We start from the raw sequence: 16,147 nt of genomic DNA, 5'->3' as shown, positions 1-16,147 counted from the left end.
AGCGGATTTGAAGAATGGCTGACTGAGAAAGTCCGGAACTACCAGCATTTATATGATTTTGCGTTAGTTTTGGTTTTCAGTGTGGTTTCATTAGTTTTTATTTTTTAAATGTACATCTATTTAGTTGTTATATTTTACTTTACATTGTATCCTAACGCTTTATATTAACTGCACCTTTATAATGCATTTGTAGCACATTCAGTGCACAGACTTTGTAGTGCACTTCTCCTACCAAACTCTACACACCAGTCATATCACTGCACAAAAGATACGATGATATGATTGGTGTGTAGAGTTTAGTAGAACAGCACCATCCCAGACCTGCTGTCAAAGTTTATGGTTGCCTAGTGTGTCGGAACTAGAATTAAAAACATTCAGAATCGCAGATGGTCCGTAAAAACCAGCCATAAGACACCCTACCTTATGAATTGATTATCTATATACACTATACCTGTATATACAAAAGTATTTGGGCACCTGGCCAGGGGAGTTTCTAGCTATTGAAAAGATCAAGGGCTAAATCAGGTTTACTTAGGGCTTGACATTTCTTTCTTCTTTTTTTTTTTTGAAGGAAGGTCGGCATCGGAGCTAAAATACTTGGGGCTATAGCCTTGAGTGATCAGACCTCACGACGCCCATACACCTGGCCATTAAACCTTTTATGACATCCCATTCTAAATCCATAGGCATCAATGTGGACTTTGTTCCCTCTTTGCAGTTATAATAGCTGCCACTCTTCTGGGAAGGCTTTCCACAATATATTGGAGGGTGTCTGTGTGAATTTTTGCTCATTCATTCAGAAGAACATTTGTGAGGTCAGGCCACAGACGTTGGACGTGAAGGACTGGCTTGCAATCTCCATTCTAGTTCATCCCAAAGGAGTCTGCAGACCAGTCAAGTTATTCCTCATCATACTGACCCAATCATGTCCTTATGGACCTTGCTTTGCATGCTGGGACACAGACATGTTGGAACAGAAAAGGGCCCACAAAGCTGGAAGTATAGACTTGTCCAAAATGCCTTGGTATGCTGAAGAATCAAGAGTTCCCTTCACTGGCCAAGGCCAGTCCCTGAAAAACAACCCCGTATCATTATCCCTCCTCCACTAATCTTAACAGTTGGCATAATGCAGTCAGGCATGTTCCCCTGGCATCTGCCAAACTCAGTCTCATCCATCAGACTGCCAAATAGAGAAGCTTGATTCATCACTCCACAGAGCATGTTTCCACTGCTCCAGAGTCCAATGGCGGTGTGCTTTACATCACTGCATCTGACGCTTGGCATTGTGTTGCTGATGTGAGGCTGCATGCAGCTGCTCGGCCATGGAAGCCCATTGCATGAAGCTCCCAGCACAGTTTTTGTGCTGGGGTTAATGCCAGCGGAAGTTTGGAACTCTGCAGTTATTGAGTCAACAGAGTACTGGCGACTTTTATGCACTATGCACCTCAGCACTAGGCGACCCCACACTGTTACTTTACATGGTCTGCCAGTTTGTAGCTGAGTTTGTTGTTCCTAAACGCTTCCACTTTGCAATAATGCCACTTACAGTTGACCGTGGAACATCTAGCAGGGAAGAAATTTCACAAACTGACTTATTGTAAAGGTGGCATCCTTTGACAGTACCAAGCTTGAATTCACTGAGCTCTTCAGAACGACCCATTCTTTCACAAATGTTTGCAAACCTGACTACATGGCTAGGTGCTTTGATTTTTTACACCTGTGGCAATGGGTCTGAATGAAACACCTGAATTCAATGATTAAGAGGTGTGTCCCAATACATTTGTCTATGTAGTGTAAGTGCTCCATGTCAGTGGCCGTATCTTTCAGATATTAATCTAAATGCTAGTTTTCCCTACATGTGGCTGGGGGTATGAGACCAGGGGCAAAGATTAAGCAGGTTTAAATGACAGAAACCTCCATACTGTAATCTAGAAAATGCATTAAAAGGAAAACATTGTTATCATGTGCTTGATCTTCACATGGTCTCAGACCTGATGGTGCTCCAAGTTGCATTTATCAGTGTGATACTGCATTCAAGCCTCCTTTAAATGAACAATAAGAACAGCCACACTAAATCTGTATGAATCGTCTTTTAAGGTTCATAGTTGGCTGCCATGTAATATTATATTAAACTATTTTATCTATTGTTTTTTGTTAAAAACTCAAAGATAAACATACCCCCAGGAAGATTTTGAGATTTTGCGGTTCTATATAAAATCTAAATTAATGTTGGGGCTTACTTGCTACCTGATCTATAAATAGACTAGGCCTCTGACGTAATTGTGATATTGTGGAATGTATGTGTGTTAACAGGGGATGCTGTTTAGATTTCTGTGGAGATTTTCGCTAAAGGTCAACGACTTTCTAAATTTCCCAAGCTGCCTCTCTTGTCATTTTATTTTTAAACTCTTACATCATACTTCTGACTTGAGTAGCAGGACAGTGCAAAGTTCACCGGGTCAGACGCCGACTCGAGACTCTTTAATCATTCCAGCAAAATAGCACTTGAAAGACAAAGTGTTCTTTTAATTAATCAGCAGTTTATGCTAATGAACCTGTATTATTTTGAAAGTGTAAGTTTTTAACTTAATGAAATGGGAACATTTTCAAGGTCATTTTGTTTTTTAATGTATTTAAAATATTTACAACATAGCATTTTGTTAAGTTCTTGTGTGAATATTATACAGGCATATGCATTTCCAGAAGCTTAAATAAGCAGTTATGAACTTGGTCTGAACATTCAGTGGAAATGTTGTGGAAACTTAATTGTTGAATAATCTGATTTTGACTTTGATAATCCCCAGCTAGTTGATTGAGGGGCGACACGGGTCTGGTTCACACGTTTGCCTCAGCATATCTGAGTTTGATCTGAGGTCCTCCTAGGACCTGGTACATGCTGTGAAGTCCAGTGTCTGTCAGATCTCCAGCCAGTTATCGGCCAGATGCGGCTAAGCCCGGTAACACGCTGCCCGATGCATCTTTGACTAGCATCGCCTGAGTGCGTGTGAACATGCAGCCTTAAGAGGTTTCCCCAAGTGTGGGCAGCTTCTGAAAGTTGCATCCTTGGATTAAGGTATTGACTGCAAAGTAATGGCTTCCCTAATGAGTGCTGTCTATGCAGAGGATGGTATTATATGTGTAACAGTGCAGAATAATCAAACACTGTGCCTGACCAAAGCTGCGTAGTCAACAATGGAGTGCAGTGACTCATCTCGGTTACAGGGAAGGCTGCGTTAACCTCGTTTATTCTCTTGGGATCCCGGCGTCCCAAAATTCCCAGAAATCACATCAAAAGTTTTTGTCGAAGTGTGAAGATCGCACTAAATTCCCGCATCTTTTCACAAATACAAAGCAGTTATATACATACGGCCAAAATTTTGAATCTCACTCCTATGACAGAAACATGATATACACTCACCTAAAGGATTATTAGGAACACCATACTAATACGGTGTTTGACCCCCTTTCGCCTTCAGAACTGCCTTAATTCTACGTGGCATTGATTCAACAAGGTGCTGAAAGCATTCTTTAGAAATGTTGGCCCATATTGATAGGATAGCATCTTGCAGTTGATGGAGATTTGTGGGATGCACATCCAGGGCACGAAGCTCCCGTTCCACCACATCCCAAAGATGCTCTATTGGGTTGAGATCTGGTGATTGTGGGGGCCATTTTAGTACAGTGAACTCATTGTCATGTTCAAGAAACCAATTTGAAATGATTCGAGCTTTGTGACATGATACATTATCCTGCTGGAAGTAGCCATCAGAGGATGGGTACATGATGGCCATAAACGGATGGACATGGTCAGAAACAATGCTTAGGTAGGCCGTGGCATTTAAATGATGCCCAATTGGCACTAAGGGGCCTAAAGTGTGCCAAGAAAACATCCCCCACACCATTACACCACCACCACCAGCCTGCACAGTGGTAACAAGGCATGATGGATCCATGTTCTCATTCTGTTTACACCAAATTCTGACTCTACCATTTGAATGTCTCAAGAGAAATCGAGACTCATCAGACCAGGCAACATTTTTCCAGTCTTCAACTGTCCAATTTTGGTGAGCTCGTGCAAATTGTAGCCTCTTTTTCCTATTTGTAGTGGAGATGAGTGGTACCCGGTGGGGTCTTCTGCTGTTGTAGCCCATCCGCCTCAAGGTTGTGCATGTTGTGGCTTCACAAATGCTTTGCTGCATACCTTGGTTGTAACGAGTGGTTATTTCAGTCAAAGTTGCTCTTCTATCAGCTTGAATCAGTCGGCCCATTCTCCTCTGACCTCTAGCATCAACAAGGCATTTTCGCCCACAGGACTGCCGCATACTGGATGTTTTTCCCTTTGCACACCATTCTTTGTAAACCCTAGAAATGGTTGTGCGTGAAAATCCCAGTAACTGAGCAGATTGTGAAATACTCAGACTGGCCCGTCTGGCACCAACAACCATGCCACGCTCAAAATTGTTTAAATCACCTTTCTTTCCCATTCTGACATTCAGTTTGGAGTTCAGGAGACTGTCTTGACCAGGACCACACCCCTAAATGCATTGAAGCAACTGCCATGTGATTGGTTGATTAGATAATTGCATTAATGAGAAATTGAACAGGTGTTCCTAATAATCCTTTAGGTGAGTGTATTTGCTCAATTTGTGTAAAACATTGTTTTAACATTCAAGCAGCACATATTTGTTGATCTGCACTGTTTATGCATATTTTCATATGTTAAAATTGATATGTAAGTATCGTTTACCAATTATGTATTTGTATTTGTGGACTACAATTTTTCAGTGGGAATGTTTTTTGTTTTTAATGTGAGTGTGCTGCAGTGTGCTGGCACCAAACCACAGGCAGACTCTTTGCCTCGTCTCTAAGGAGAGCCTCTTAATGACCGGGAACCACTGTAGATATGCAGTTATCGATAATGGCTGGAAAAATGCTGGGAAAACTCCATGTGCAGCAAGATTAATAGGACAGCTGTTTTCCTGGGTCATTTTTTCGGTGACTTCCCCTTTAAAACAGAGCTGTGTGCGCATACGCTGGGATGTCCCGCAAGCGGCTTGCGCAGCCTCCCGTTCCATTTCATGGGCTGCTCCACTTCTCTGCCCTTAATCTAAAACATCTCTGGGAATATCAGAGTGAACCCCCCCCCCCCCACACACACACACACACACACACCAATGCATGGGTTAGCCGCTGCAGGCCATGCAGGTGCACATGTTTTAATAGCAGAAGAAAGGTGACCCATTTTGCAGGGGGGGGGGGTGGGGTGAGGCTGTGCTGGAGGACACACGGGCTGGGGAAGTCTCCCCCTGACAGTGGTGCCGTCCTGCTGCTTCTGGAGCATGCATAGATGCAGCCCCTGTCTCTGAAGGCATAGGCTCTTAGAGAGGGTAGCGAGACCCCAAAAGCAGAGCAGCCAGCCTGGCGTGTGGTAGGGGCTGGCATATTGGTGGTGGTGGGCATCTTGAACCTGACACACTACATCTGTCCTGGGGGAACACCCAGGTTTGAGGGGTTGCACGTCATGGGGGTCCGCTTGAAGTACCTCTGTGCCGGGCCCAGGAATTTTGTATGCCGGTGGGGCCAGCTCTACAGCCCAACAGCTGCAGGGTCTCACTGATGATGGCCACTCTCAAACTCTTTCATATAAAAAAATACATGTACATGAGCATCTGAAGAGTTACTGTGTGGAACTAAAATGTCTTGTTTTTTAGTACTCCTGTCTGTAGTCAGTATGCCTGTCTGTAGTCAGTACGGCTTCCTGTAGTCAGTACTCCTGTCTGTAGTCAGTACGCCTTTCTGTAGGCAGTACACCAGTCTGTAGTCAGTACGCGTGTCTGTAGTCAGTACACCAGTCTGTAGTCAGTACAGCTTCCTGTAGTCAGTACTCCTGTCTGTAGTCAGTATGCCTTTCTGTAGTCAGTACTCCTGTCTGTAGTCAGTATGCCTTTCTGTAGTCAGTACTCCTGTCTGTAGTCAGTACAGCTTCCTGTAGTCAGTACTCCTGTCTGTAGTCAGTATGCCTGTCTGTATTCAGTATGCCTGTCTGTAGTCAGTACGCCTTTCTGTAGGCAGTACACCAGTCTGTAGTCAGTACGCGTGTCTGTAGTCAGTACAGCTTCCTGTAGTCAGTACTCCTGTCTGTAGTCAGTATGCCTTTCTGTAGTCAGTACTCCTGTCTGTAGTCAGTACAGCTTCCTGTAGTCAGTACTCCTGTCTGTAGTCAGTATGCCTGTCTGTAGTCAGTACGGCTTCCTGTAGTCAGTACTCCTGTCTGTAGTGAGTACGCCTTTCTGTAGTCAGTACTCCTGTCTGTAGTCAGTACGCCTGTCTGTAGTCAGTACACCAGTCTGTAGTCAGTACAGCTTCCTGTCGTCAGTACTCCTGTCTGTAGTCAGTACGCATTTCTGTAGTCAGTACTCCTGTCTGTAGTCAGTACGCCTGTCTGTACTCAACACCCTCTGATGTGTATCATATTTTTCCTTTTGTCTTCTTTACTTGAAAGAGTTTTTGTTTTAAAACTCAAAAACAGATACTCAAATTTGAGAATAAATGGACATGGATGGAAAGGTGTTTCCTCTACATTAAAACACGTCAATTCAAGTTTCGAGTTGTAGCCATTCAACCTGGAAATGGGTCCTACCTATGCTAGTTGAATAATATTGTTATTTAGCACAGCACATTTGTCCAAAGCAAAATGCAAGTGAGGATCACTGAGCAGGGTCAGACAGTCCCTGGAGCAGTTGGGGTTGAGGGTCTTGCTCAAGGGCCCAATAGTGACATCATTCTGCCCACCATGGGATTTGAACCAGCATTTTACCATAGGCACACCTCAAAACCACACAACATATGAGGCATGCAAATTAACCAGAAAAAATAGACCATTTTGATTTACCACTGGAAACATTTGGTTTTAATACTCAACTGTGTTGTCTTTACATTGGTTTTTACATTCCCATGGTGCTGGTGTCCCACTCAAGTTGTCATGTTTCCCATTGTTGACTGATCCAGTGAACTAGATACTTTGGCTAAAAAAGCGGGACTGGAGTTATGATTTTCTGGGAGCAGGTGTGAATGGTCTGGCTGTCAGACTTTCACATCAGTGACAAACAGCCCCCATCATTTTGGTAGAACAGGAACTGGCATGTCAGTGAAAAATACAGCGGAAGGAGTTCATCTCTCCCTCTCCTGCTGGACCCTGGTGGCTGGCAGGAATGCGGCTTCTGGGAACAGCCACAGGAGGTTAATGGCAAGGGAAACCCCCTGTCATTGGCTCTTTGTTCAGGCACACAGCTCAGCTACCTGTGGGCGACTAGGGAAAACTGGTGTCTGGTAAAAATAGTGCTCACTGCTATCCTGACCCATTTAATTCACTGCACACTTTGGAAAAACCCCCCTGAGCTGAACAGAAGCAAGGGGCTGACTTTGGAGAGGAGGAAGGCAGAGAGGAAGGTATAGAAAAAGGGAAAGGAGGTGGGGGGGGGGGGGGGGGAACCTGAGGTCAACCATACAGCAGGAACAACAAAAAGCTTGAAATAAAGTGGGTCAGACACCCGCTTAAACTGCAGCATAGACTTGCTCTTTCTTAGTGCTGTAAGGACTATAGAAGTCAGGGGAAAGCTTCACTGGCTGCAGAAGGTGAAGAACAGAAGATGCTACTGACTTGAACTGCATTCCCATATCAATAGGTGATATATTTTCACGTAATTATGATAAAAGAATTCTAAAAAGCTCATAATAGGAGGAAATGCGGAGAGCGATGAGTGATGAGTGAAACAGTGGTGTTTGAGTGCATGCCATCTGCATGTGCCTTCCTGATAAATGACTGCTCAGCCCATCCGCTGGCCCCTGTCCCGCTAAGTCTCGCATTGTCACATCCCATTGAGATGCAGGGTGTCGCTGGCTGCGGGACAAGAGATCACCTCAGGTCATGTGATTCCTCTGGGAGTGGAAAGGGGCGGGAAGGGAGGTGGGTGGTAGGAAGAGGGAGACTGAAGAGGAATAGAAGATACCATCACAGGTTTAGTGTGCGGCAGCCATATAAGTAACATTACACAGCCAGAATAATGACTCATCCTCTTACAAAAGGAGCTGCATTGGTTTTAGAAAATGGAAAGATCTACAAAATTAGGCAGCACTGTTTAATTTGAGCTTCAAGCATTGCTTTCTGTGAAAAACACAATCAGCAGACTATCTCGGTATTCATTTTTAAATTGCATCTACTAAGCTGAGAGATGGTACTTGCAGATGCCATTTTGGTGCAACTTGCTAGCTTTGAATTAGCAGGCCAGCCTGTTAATAATCAGCCTGCAAAACCTTCTTTCCCAATGCTGTGATTTTAACAAATGGTGCCATTTATAATTGATATTAAATTTTGCACATACAAAAATTAAAAATGTCCACAGTTTCTTTAAGATTTCCTTTCCAGTTAATGTACACTGATCCCATAGGTGTCACCTCTGGACATTTTTTCTGTAACAGGTGTACAAGATAATCCAATAGCAAACTTGTGCTGTGAATGTCATGTGTATTTACCTTACTAATGTCAAAGGGCCCCAGCTCGTCCTGAAGACAAAGCTTTGCTGAAAAGAGCAAGGTAACATTTTAGCAATACCTCAGGCATGCAAAGCCGGGAAAGGTGAAACCTAGAGTACGTCTGCTACATCATAATTGAGCTGTTCAGAAATCCCTCTGCACAGATGGCTAAAGCTCTGCTGAAGGGGGCTGTTGCTAACTCTGAGGAGAGCTCAGGATTAAAGGCACTTCGCAGCGATTGTGTCATATAATGTTCACCTTGGCAGCGTGTAGAAGGCTGGCTGTAAATAGGCAAATCAGAGGCACCTGGATACAAACCGATAGATGAACAGTGTTAATGAAAACAGTAATGGGCTAACAGGGGTTAACGATGAATACGGACTACAAAATAAGCCACACGTCTGCCAGTAGTTCAGCTTTGTGGAGCTCGTTGTCCTGTTTCTGTTGTTTAAGCCCAGTCAGCTTTATGAGTCCATGAATCAGTTCATCGAATGATAAACAGCTGGGAATAATTAACTATGAAACTTGCAAAAGACTTGAAATGGTCATCTTTAAATGTCCAGAATGTCTGAAATGAATTATATCGCCTCAGTCGTGCACCACCGTTTATAACTCATAAGAAGAGTCTTTAAATGCAGTGTGCAGACAGCAAAGGTATGTAAATATATTTTAATCACAAACGATATGAAGCTGGAATCACCACAGAAATAACATTCTCCTGTACGCACTTAAAGGTGCAAACGCAATGCAAAAATCACGTGATTATCATGGTGCTAAAATGGCGAATGAGAACAAGGACTGAGCATGGAGTTTTAAAAAAATTTATCTAAATTTTGTCTCCCATTGTATCAAACACATTTTGCATTTGTCTAACAAGTTCTCTTGTAGATAAAATACTAGATTGGGTCCCAGTGCACATGGTCATGAGAGTAATCAATAATTTTACATGTTTCACATAACATATCATCCTAACGCTTCAGAGAAGGCTTGTTGAAGGTGACGTGTCACTCAGGCTGTGACTTTCAGGAGCAGAGCACGGTCACCCCTGATACCCTGGTTTATGCAAACAGCACCGGACCTGGAGAGCAGCAGATTTTCAGGCTGTGGTCTTCTTCAGATGAAGCTATTATGACATACCATTCTAAACACCTGCTGAGCCATTGGCTATTGGCTATGACAGCAGTGGCTAGCTGGAGGACTAATGACCTCATTTGCTCGACTGCTTTGGCTAACAGCAACGTCCTGGCTAATTGCTGCAGTTCACAGGATCGTCACCTCTACACAGTCTACCTTACAGCTTTTACTGGGGGAATTAATGAAAGTGCGGGAGCCAGAGACCTTCAAGATCTTGGTTTGCAGTGCTGACCATTAAGCTAACGGGGCAGTATCATCAAAGCCTGCAGAGATTCCCTGACCCTGATCTCACTTATTTGACAACCCCCTGTAGTCTTTCTTGTGACCTTCTGCAATCCACAGAGAAGACAACAATGCTTATTTCACTAAATCAGCAGATCTTTCTCTCTGTCTGATAGACACAGCAGCAGAGATACGTGAACTTCAGGTATTTGCTGGAAGAAAAGAGCTGGCTCATTGGGGGGTGTGGGGGGGTACTTTTCCCCTTTGGGAAATCCCCTAGAACACAGCAGTCAAGGTGAAATTAAAAAGACACCTGTTCCCCCCTACAGCTAGGTGGGGGGGGGGGGGGGGGCTGACCATGTGGAAGGTGGAATGGCCTGAGGCTGGGGTTGTGCTTTTAAACTGAACGGTTTCAGCTGGAGAGAAAAAAAAGAAATTTAAGCAAACTGCTTTTGATTTCCTTAGTGCTAAGGCATTCAATAACTGAAAGTAATAAAATGAGCTGAGTGGGGAGGTCCCCTCTGCTCCTGCTGTGCCCCTCTTCTATAGGATGAGTGGCACCTATGGGAGGGGGGGGGGGGGGTTTTCGGACCCCTGTGAGAAAGCTTTCCACATCCTTATGAGGTTCCGTGGATTGACAGGTGTAGCGGCTGACATGCTCACAACGCCTTCAGCACATTGTTCTCATCACAGAAAATGAATTTTCCCTCTTGGGAATATCAGTAAATCTTGGCCAGTGGAAGAACCCCATGGCTAATCTTGGCCTGCCTTTTCAGTGGAATCCCGACTCCCTGGGCACATGTTCTGCATGTCAGAACTCTGACTAATTCTTGGTTTTAATGTACTAATACCTATTGACCCTTGACAGGGGTCCTAAATTGATTTGATGCACTAGCTGGCTTTCAAGGATAAAAGGTTGTTTTTGTCATATATCAGTGTAGTACAGGAAATATGCCTCGACTCGCGCTCTTTGTCTCTGTCTGTCCGCGGCTCCTTCTGGCTCGGGCTGATTGCTTCCACATCATGCCAGCCCTTCTAGGCTAAATGTTAGCTTTTTTTTTTTCTTTTAATTTCAGGGCATACAGAGGCCATACTGAGAAGCAAAAAGCATTATCTGCCTTTGTTCAGTTCTGTCCCTGTTGATTTCTGTTCCTCATCTCTCGCCCGCTTTTTTGCCCACCGGCTCACTGCCTGTGAACGATAAATGATGGAAGGCAACATCTGTCACTCTCATGGCTATATTTGGAGGTGAGGGCTTGGGTCGGCCAGGCTATCTGCGGGGGAGGCGTAGAAGGGCTCTCCCGTCTCACTTTCTCTTATAGATAGCGAAGCAGCTATGTGGTTTAATTCTATGTTTTCCACTTTTACCCATAGCTGCATCACAGTCTGTTGAGCAGAGTGACAGGAGGAATGAATCAGATTAATGACATTACTGATGAAAAATAAAATCAAATGCAAAATAGAGTGAAGGCCGCTTTAAGATCAGCAAAATGTAACATGAAATACCTAAACTCAAGGAAATGGTGCATCCGTAAAAAAGCCTCCAAAACCTGCTTGAATAAACCTAGGTGACCCCACTAACATCTCGACTAGGCAATTAGTCTAGCCAGGGTGAAATGCACTTCATTAATTGGGTTTCTGCGGTCATGAGACTGGTGATCAATGCTATAAGATGAACATCCAAAGGCAGTCCTGTGCTGTTGCTTTCACATTATTAAGTTACCTTAAAATTGCAGTTTTAGCAAAAATCTTTGCATTGCCTTCATAATTTAGCCAAAATCCAAAAGGGTCCCTTCCAGAAAAACACAGACAAACTGGGCAAGAACTTTCCTCCTCCCCAATGGATTTGTGTTGAAACATAGACTCTTGATTTTTGTTCTGCTAAAAGGCCCACTAAGAAGCTTTGCTTTGCGAGGTATAATCTCAACTAGCCATGAACAAACACAGTTTCTGTTCTCGCCTGCTGGATTAGATTCAGTTTGTCACCTCAGGGTAGTGTGACCCCTGCTGGCTGAAAAAGAGAATTGCATTGTAACAGAATAACAGGTTTAGATATGTGGGAATTTTAGTGCTCTCTCCCTCATATATACAATATATACAGAGAGAATGTGTGTTTATACACACACACTCTATCTCTGTCTCATATATATACAGTGTTACCTCAGTTCTTGAACTCATTAGAATTTCTTAAAAGTCAAACCAACCAGTTCGAAAAAAAAAAAATAGCTAGAACTCGATCTGAGTCTCAGAAGTCAAACCGTGAATGCCAACCTACGATAACTTGTACGCGCCGGGAAATGAGTCACGCGGCACGTCTCTCAGCGGAAACAAAAGGTAAGGCTTCAGTCTCAGCCTCGCATTCGCTGTGATAGCATTGTGCATGTTTACACTAGCTGAATACATATATTTAGACAGTAAAAATACATTTAGACAATGATAGACAGTAACAGTAATTATTATTATAAAATAAAATACATTTATAAATAAAGATTTCTTATTAATTAATTTAATATTAAAAATATACTATTAATACATTTAATTATAATGATATTATCGTGCCGAGCAGGGACGGAACAGAGACAAAGGCGCAGATGTCAGGGTATCGGGGAATACGGGGTTTAATTACAGGTAAGGCAAGCAAAACGCAGACGGACAATACAATGACCGGACTGGGGAAACAAACTGAAACGCGGACGAAATACAGAGGACTAATGACAAAAACCAGAAACAGCTGATCACACGTTGATTCCACACGGGGTTAACGAGGGGGCGTGGCACACAGAAGGAGCGGACTATTGGGGCAAGACACATTGTTTTTTTTAACTTTACACATTGTTTGGATACATTTATTTTCTTACTTTACAAATTACTGTTTTGATAAATGTGCTTAGATGTGTTTAGTACAGTATATGCTCTTCTTGTTTTATCCGGTTCATTTTGTGTTTAAATGCTAAAAAAAAAAAAAACATAATTAGGTGTAATTTTTTGGGGCCGGGAAGCAATTAATTGGTTTTCCATTATTTCTTATGGGGAAAATTAGATCACAACTCGAACTTTTTAGGATTCGATCCGGAGATCTGAATGGATTAAATTCGAGTTCTGAGGTACCACTGTATATTAGAGCGTGTATGTGTGTATAAAGAGGGAGAGAGACTTTTATTTTGGTGCTAAGTTGTGAACTGCATTTCTGGGGATGTCACACTGTGGACAGCAGAGAGACGTTGGTGGTTGGCATTACAATGTTTGCTCCTCAGTGGAAGACATCAGTGACCCATCTGGACTTATCACACACACAGAGCTCAAAGTGCACTTCAAACATCATGCCGTGCTTGCTGCCGGGAGACGCTGGCACGGAGCTTACCATCTCTACTGTTGTCAAGCCCTAGGAACTCCCCATATTTCACTGATTCTTGTGAAGTGGGAGAAAATGGACTGAGAAAGGGGTGCAGAGGAGAGAGAGACAGCACTGTGGCACTGTGACATTGGTGTCCAGTTGTGTGGTTTTGCTCTTTTTGCTATAAGACTTCATGTTTTAACCCCACTGTGGAACCAGCAATCATTGCTGAACCTGCATAGATGACTTAATGGGATGTTGCTTGTTCAGGAGAAGGTGGGAGGGCTGGAGGGGAGGGGTCTGTGGTGGGGGGTTAGAGGCCTATTTGCAGCCATGCGATTCTGCCCACAGAGGCTGTAAATGGCTGCCTCCTGTTTTCAGAGGGGGGGCGGCCATGGGTTTTTCAGACGTTACTTTGCGTGCCATCTTAGTCCGCATGTGCTAGTTATGGAGCGCGGTACCGCTGTTTACTGTCACACTGAGGAGGTCTCATTTTAATCACTGCCTTCAAGTGTTAATTACCAAGAAGCTCAACTGGTTCAGAAGCCGAGCTACCTGGTGGCTTCAGGCTGTAATCAGAGGCTAATTGAAAAACCGCTAAGCGGGACTCGAAGGTTCATGATGACGCTGGGGAGTTGATGATTCTAATCCAGCCAACCTCACCACCCCCCCATCCTAAATCATCCCACCCTCCCTCTGTTCCCCGGAGATGTCTTCAGTGGAGCTCAGTGGGTCTATGTTGCCTTAGCTTATGGAGTTAAACCAGCAGCAGTGTGAGATAAAACACATTACTCATCGCCATTTATGGCCACCCAGCCAGAAGTAGGAATAACAAGACGAGTCATAATAATAGACAGTGTGCTTAATAAAGGAATGGAAGGGCTATAAAAAAATGAGCTGGTGGACCCCGGACCAGTCCACTGTGTGAGGCTGATAGTGCGAAGGTCCCCCTTACAGTCCTCCGGGCCTCGCACGTTGTACCCCGGTCCCCTCTTCTCCTCCCCAGCCTTCGTCCATATCAGCCTTTCGCTTTCTGATTTCTTTTCATTACACATTTCCAGTAGCTTTAATATTACTATAAATAGCAATAACCCTGAAAAATAATGCTCCTCTATTTACATATTAGGATGAGCACAGCCAACCAGATATCACATACTGACATTTGGAGTTACAGCTAATGAATAGGGCTTCTCCGACATTTCTATAGCTGGTAAATCAACGGACAATCCCGACATGAGATTTTGATGAGAGTGGAATTAGAATGGGAAATAGATTTGGGTTCAAGCTTCAGGGTGTGAAGCAGGGAGTAAAGACATGATGTAAGTCGTTTTAAATATCATTCATCACTTAGTTGTTCGTTCGTTCTTTTTTTAATGGCAAGCACGCTCCTATGGCCTTGTCACAATGAAATGTGGTGCCACTTTTCTAGCTGGAACCTGAAAAACGTTGATACGCTTAACAAAAAAGTGAAAAAGCCTTTACTTCCGAATGTCGTATTTCTATGAGGGTCTGTTTGCTTGTATGCCGGCATGTATGCAAATGTGTGCTTGCATAGAACTATTCTTTAAGGAAATAAATGTGTAGCCTGGCCATTGTAAGTTTGCTAGGGATATCCAGCACACCTGTGCTAATGGTATTCGTTGCAATCTCTTTCTTCATGGGCCAAGGGCACCTGGCTACTGCATTGAAATGTATTGGTCCTTTGAGGGATCAGTCTGAATTTAATCTGTGTAACCAGTGTGTGTTTGTGATTCGCAGGAACACTTCACGCCAGAGTGCAAGTTCAAAGAATGCGTGTTTGAGAACTACTACGTGACATACTCCTCAATCCTGTACCGGCAGAGCCAGTCGGGTCGGGCTTGGTACATCGGAATCAACCGAGACGGACAGGTCATGAAGGGAAACCGGGTCAAAAAGACCAAAGGGGCAGCCCACTTTCTGCCCAAACTCATTGAAGGTAAGTCTCTTCCCTGGAGCTGCTCCTTCTCTATTTGCTGCCTCTTTTCTGCAGGTTTCTTCTCCCAATGCCGCTCTTTCATATTCTGAAAAAAAAAAGCTATGATAAATGGCTTGGCTGTCACATGACAGCTTCTATGAAACATGGAGTTTCTGTCCAAACCTGTACATGTCGAGAAAGACCTCATTATGCACAAATCCGTGGGGCTCTTTCTGACCGGTCCTGGTCCACCGGTCCCGTTACGCTTGGTAGCTACTCACCAATGGATTTTAGCCAGCAGTCACAGTTTCGGGTTCTTATAGGCACATGCATTCAGGGAGCACAGTGAAATTTAAATGATTTTTGTTATTTTGCTGGGGGTTGGATGCTTAGTGGTGTTGGGGGGGGGGGGGGGGGTAGAGGAGGTTGGACAAATGCCTCTGCAATACAGAGAACTAAGCTGGATGCAGTCGTAATGTAGGTGACGGTTGATTATAAGATGGTCCTGAATGCTCATGTCATTGAATCAAGTTTTTTTTTTTAAAGCAGCTGTCCATTCTCCAAGACTGCCGCATTATTAATTCTGTTGTGTATTCTTTCCCTGGTCTCCCATGGTCCCTGCACAGTGGCCATGTACAGAGAGCCATCTCTGCATGACATCGCCGAGCAGAGCCCACCAAGGAAGACTGCCAAGACGTCTGACTCACCTGCCTTGCAAAACAGCAAGAAAGATCCCCCCAAGACGAATACATCCTAGCCCACACAGATTTGGGGGGGGGGGGGGGGGGGGCTTGGTTCAGGGTCCATGGCAGGGGAATAATTCTTCAGTTTCTCAGCCATTTAGAGAACTCAGTTCCCCATCATGCCCTGGGGTAAATGGAAGACCTCCAGGAATGCTTTACATAAAGAGTGCCCACACCTTCACATCTAATAAAGTCCACCCAACTTCAGCTGGGATGGCCAAGCAATAAAAAGTAGAACTCAGAGAC

The 16,147-nt window shown here is 44.0% G+C and overlaps 1 protein-coding gene across 3 annotated transcripts in view; it reads left to right on the top strand.

Moving 5' to 3' along the window:
• Positions 1 to 15,942, top strand: part of fgf11a (fibroblast growth factor 11a) — a 50,832-nt gene extending 34,890 nt beyond the window's left edge. For 2 of the 3 annotated variants that reach the window (XM_023843406.2, XM_023843403.2), the window contains 2 exons: positions 14,981 to 15,179; positions 15,785 to 15,942. In XM_023843406.2, coding sequence (XP_023699174.1) covers positions 14,981 to 15,179; positions 15,785 to 15,915 — 330 coding nt within the window. In that variant the 3' untranslated portion in view covers positions 15,916 to 15,942. The remainder of the gene's footprint in view (positions 1 to 14,980; positions 15,180 to 15,784) is intronic. The other variant, XM_023843405.2, reaches the window with a different exon arrangement.
• Positions 15,943 to 16,147: the final 205 nt, after the last annotated feature.

Source organism: Paramormyrops kingsleyae, chromosome 10, assembly GCF_048594095.1.
Source record: "Paramormyrops kingsleyae isolate MSU_618 chromosome 10, PKINGS_0.4, whole genome shotgun sequence".
Lineage (NCBI taxonomy): Eukaryota > Metazoa > Chordata > Actinopteri > Osteoglossiformes > Mormyridae > Paramormyrops > Paramormyrops kingsleyae.
The sequence above is the reverse complement of the archived record's forward strand: the minus strand, read 5'-3'. Positions and strand labels throughout refer to the sequence as shown.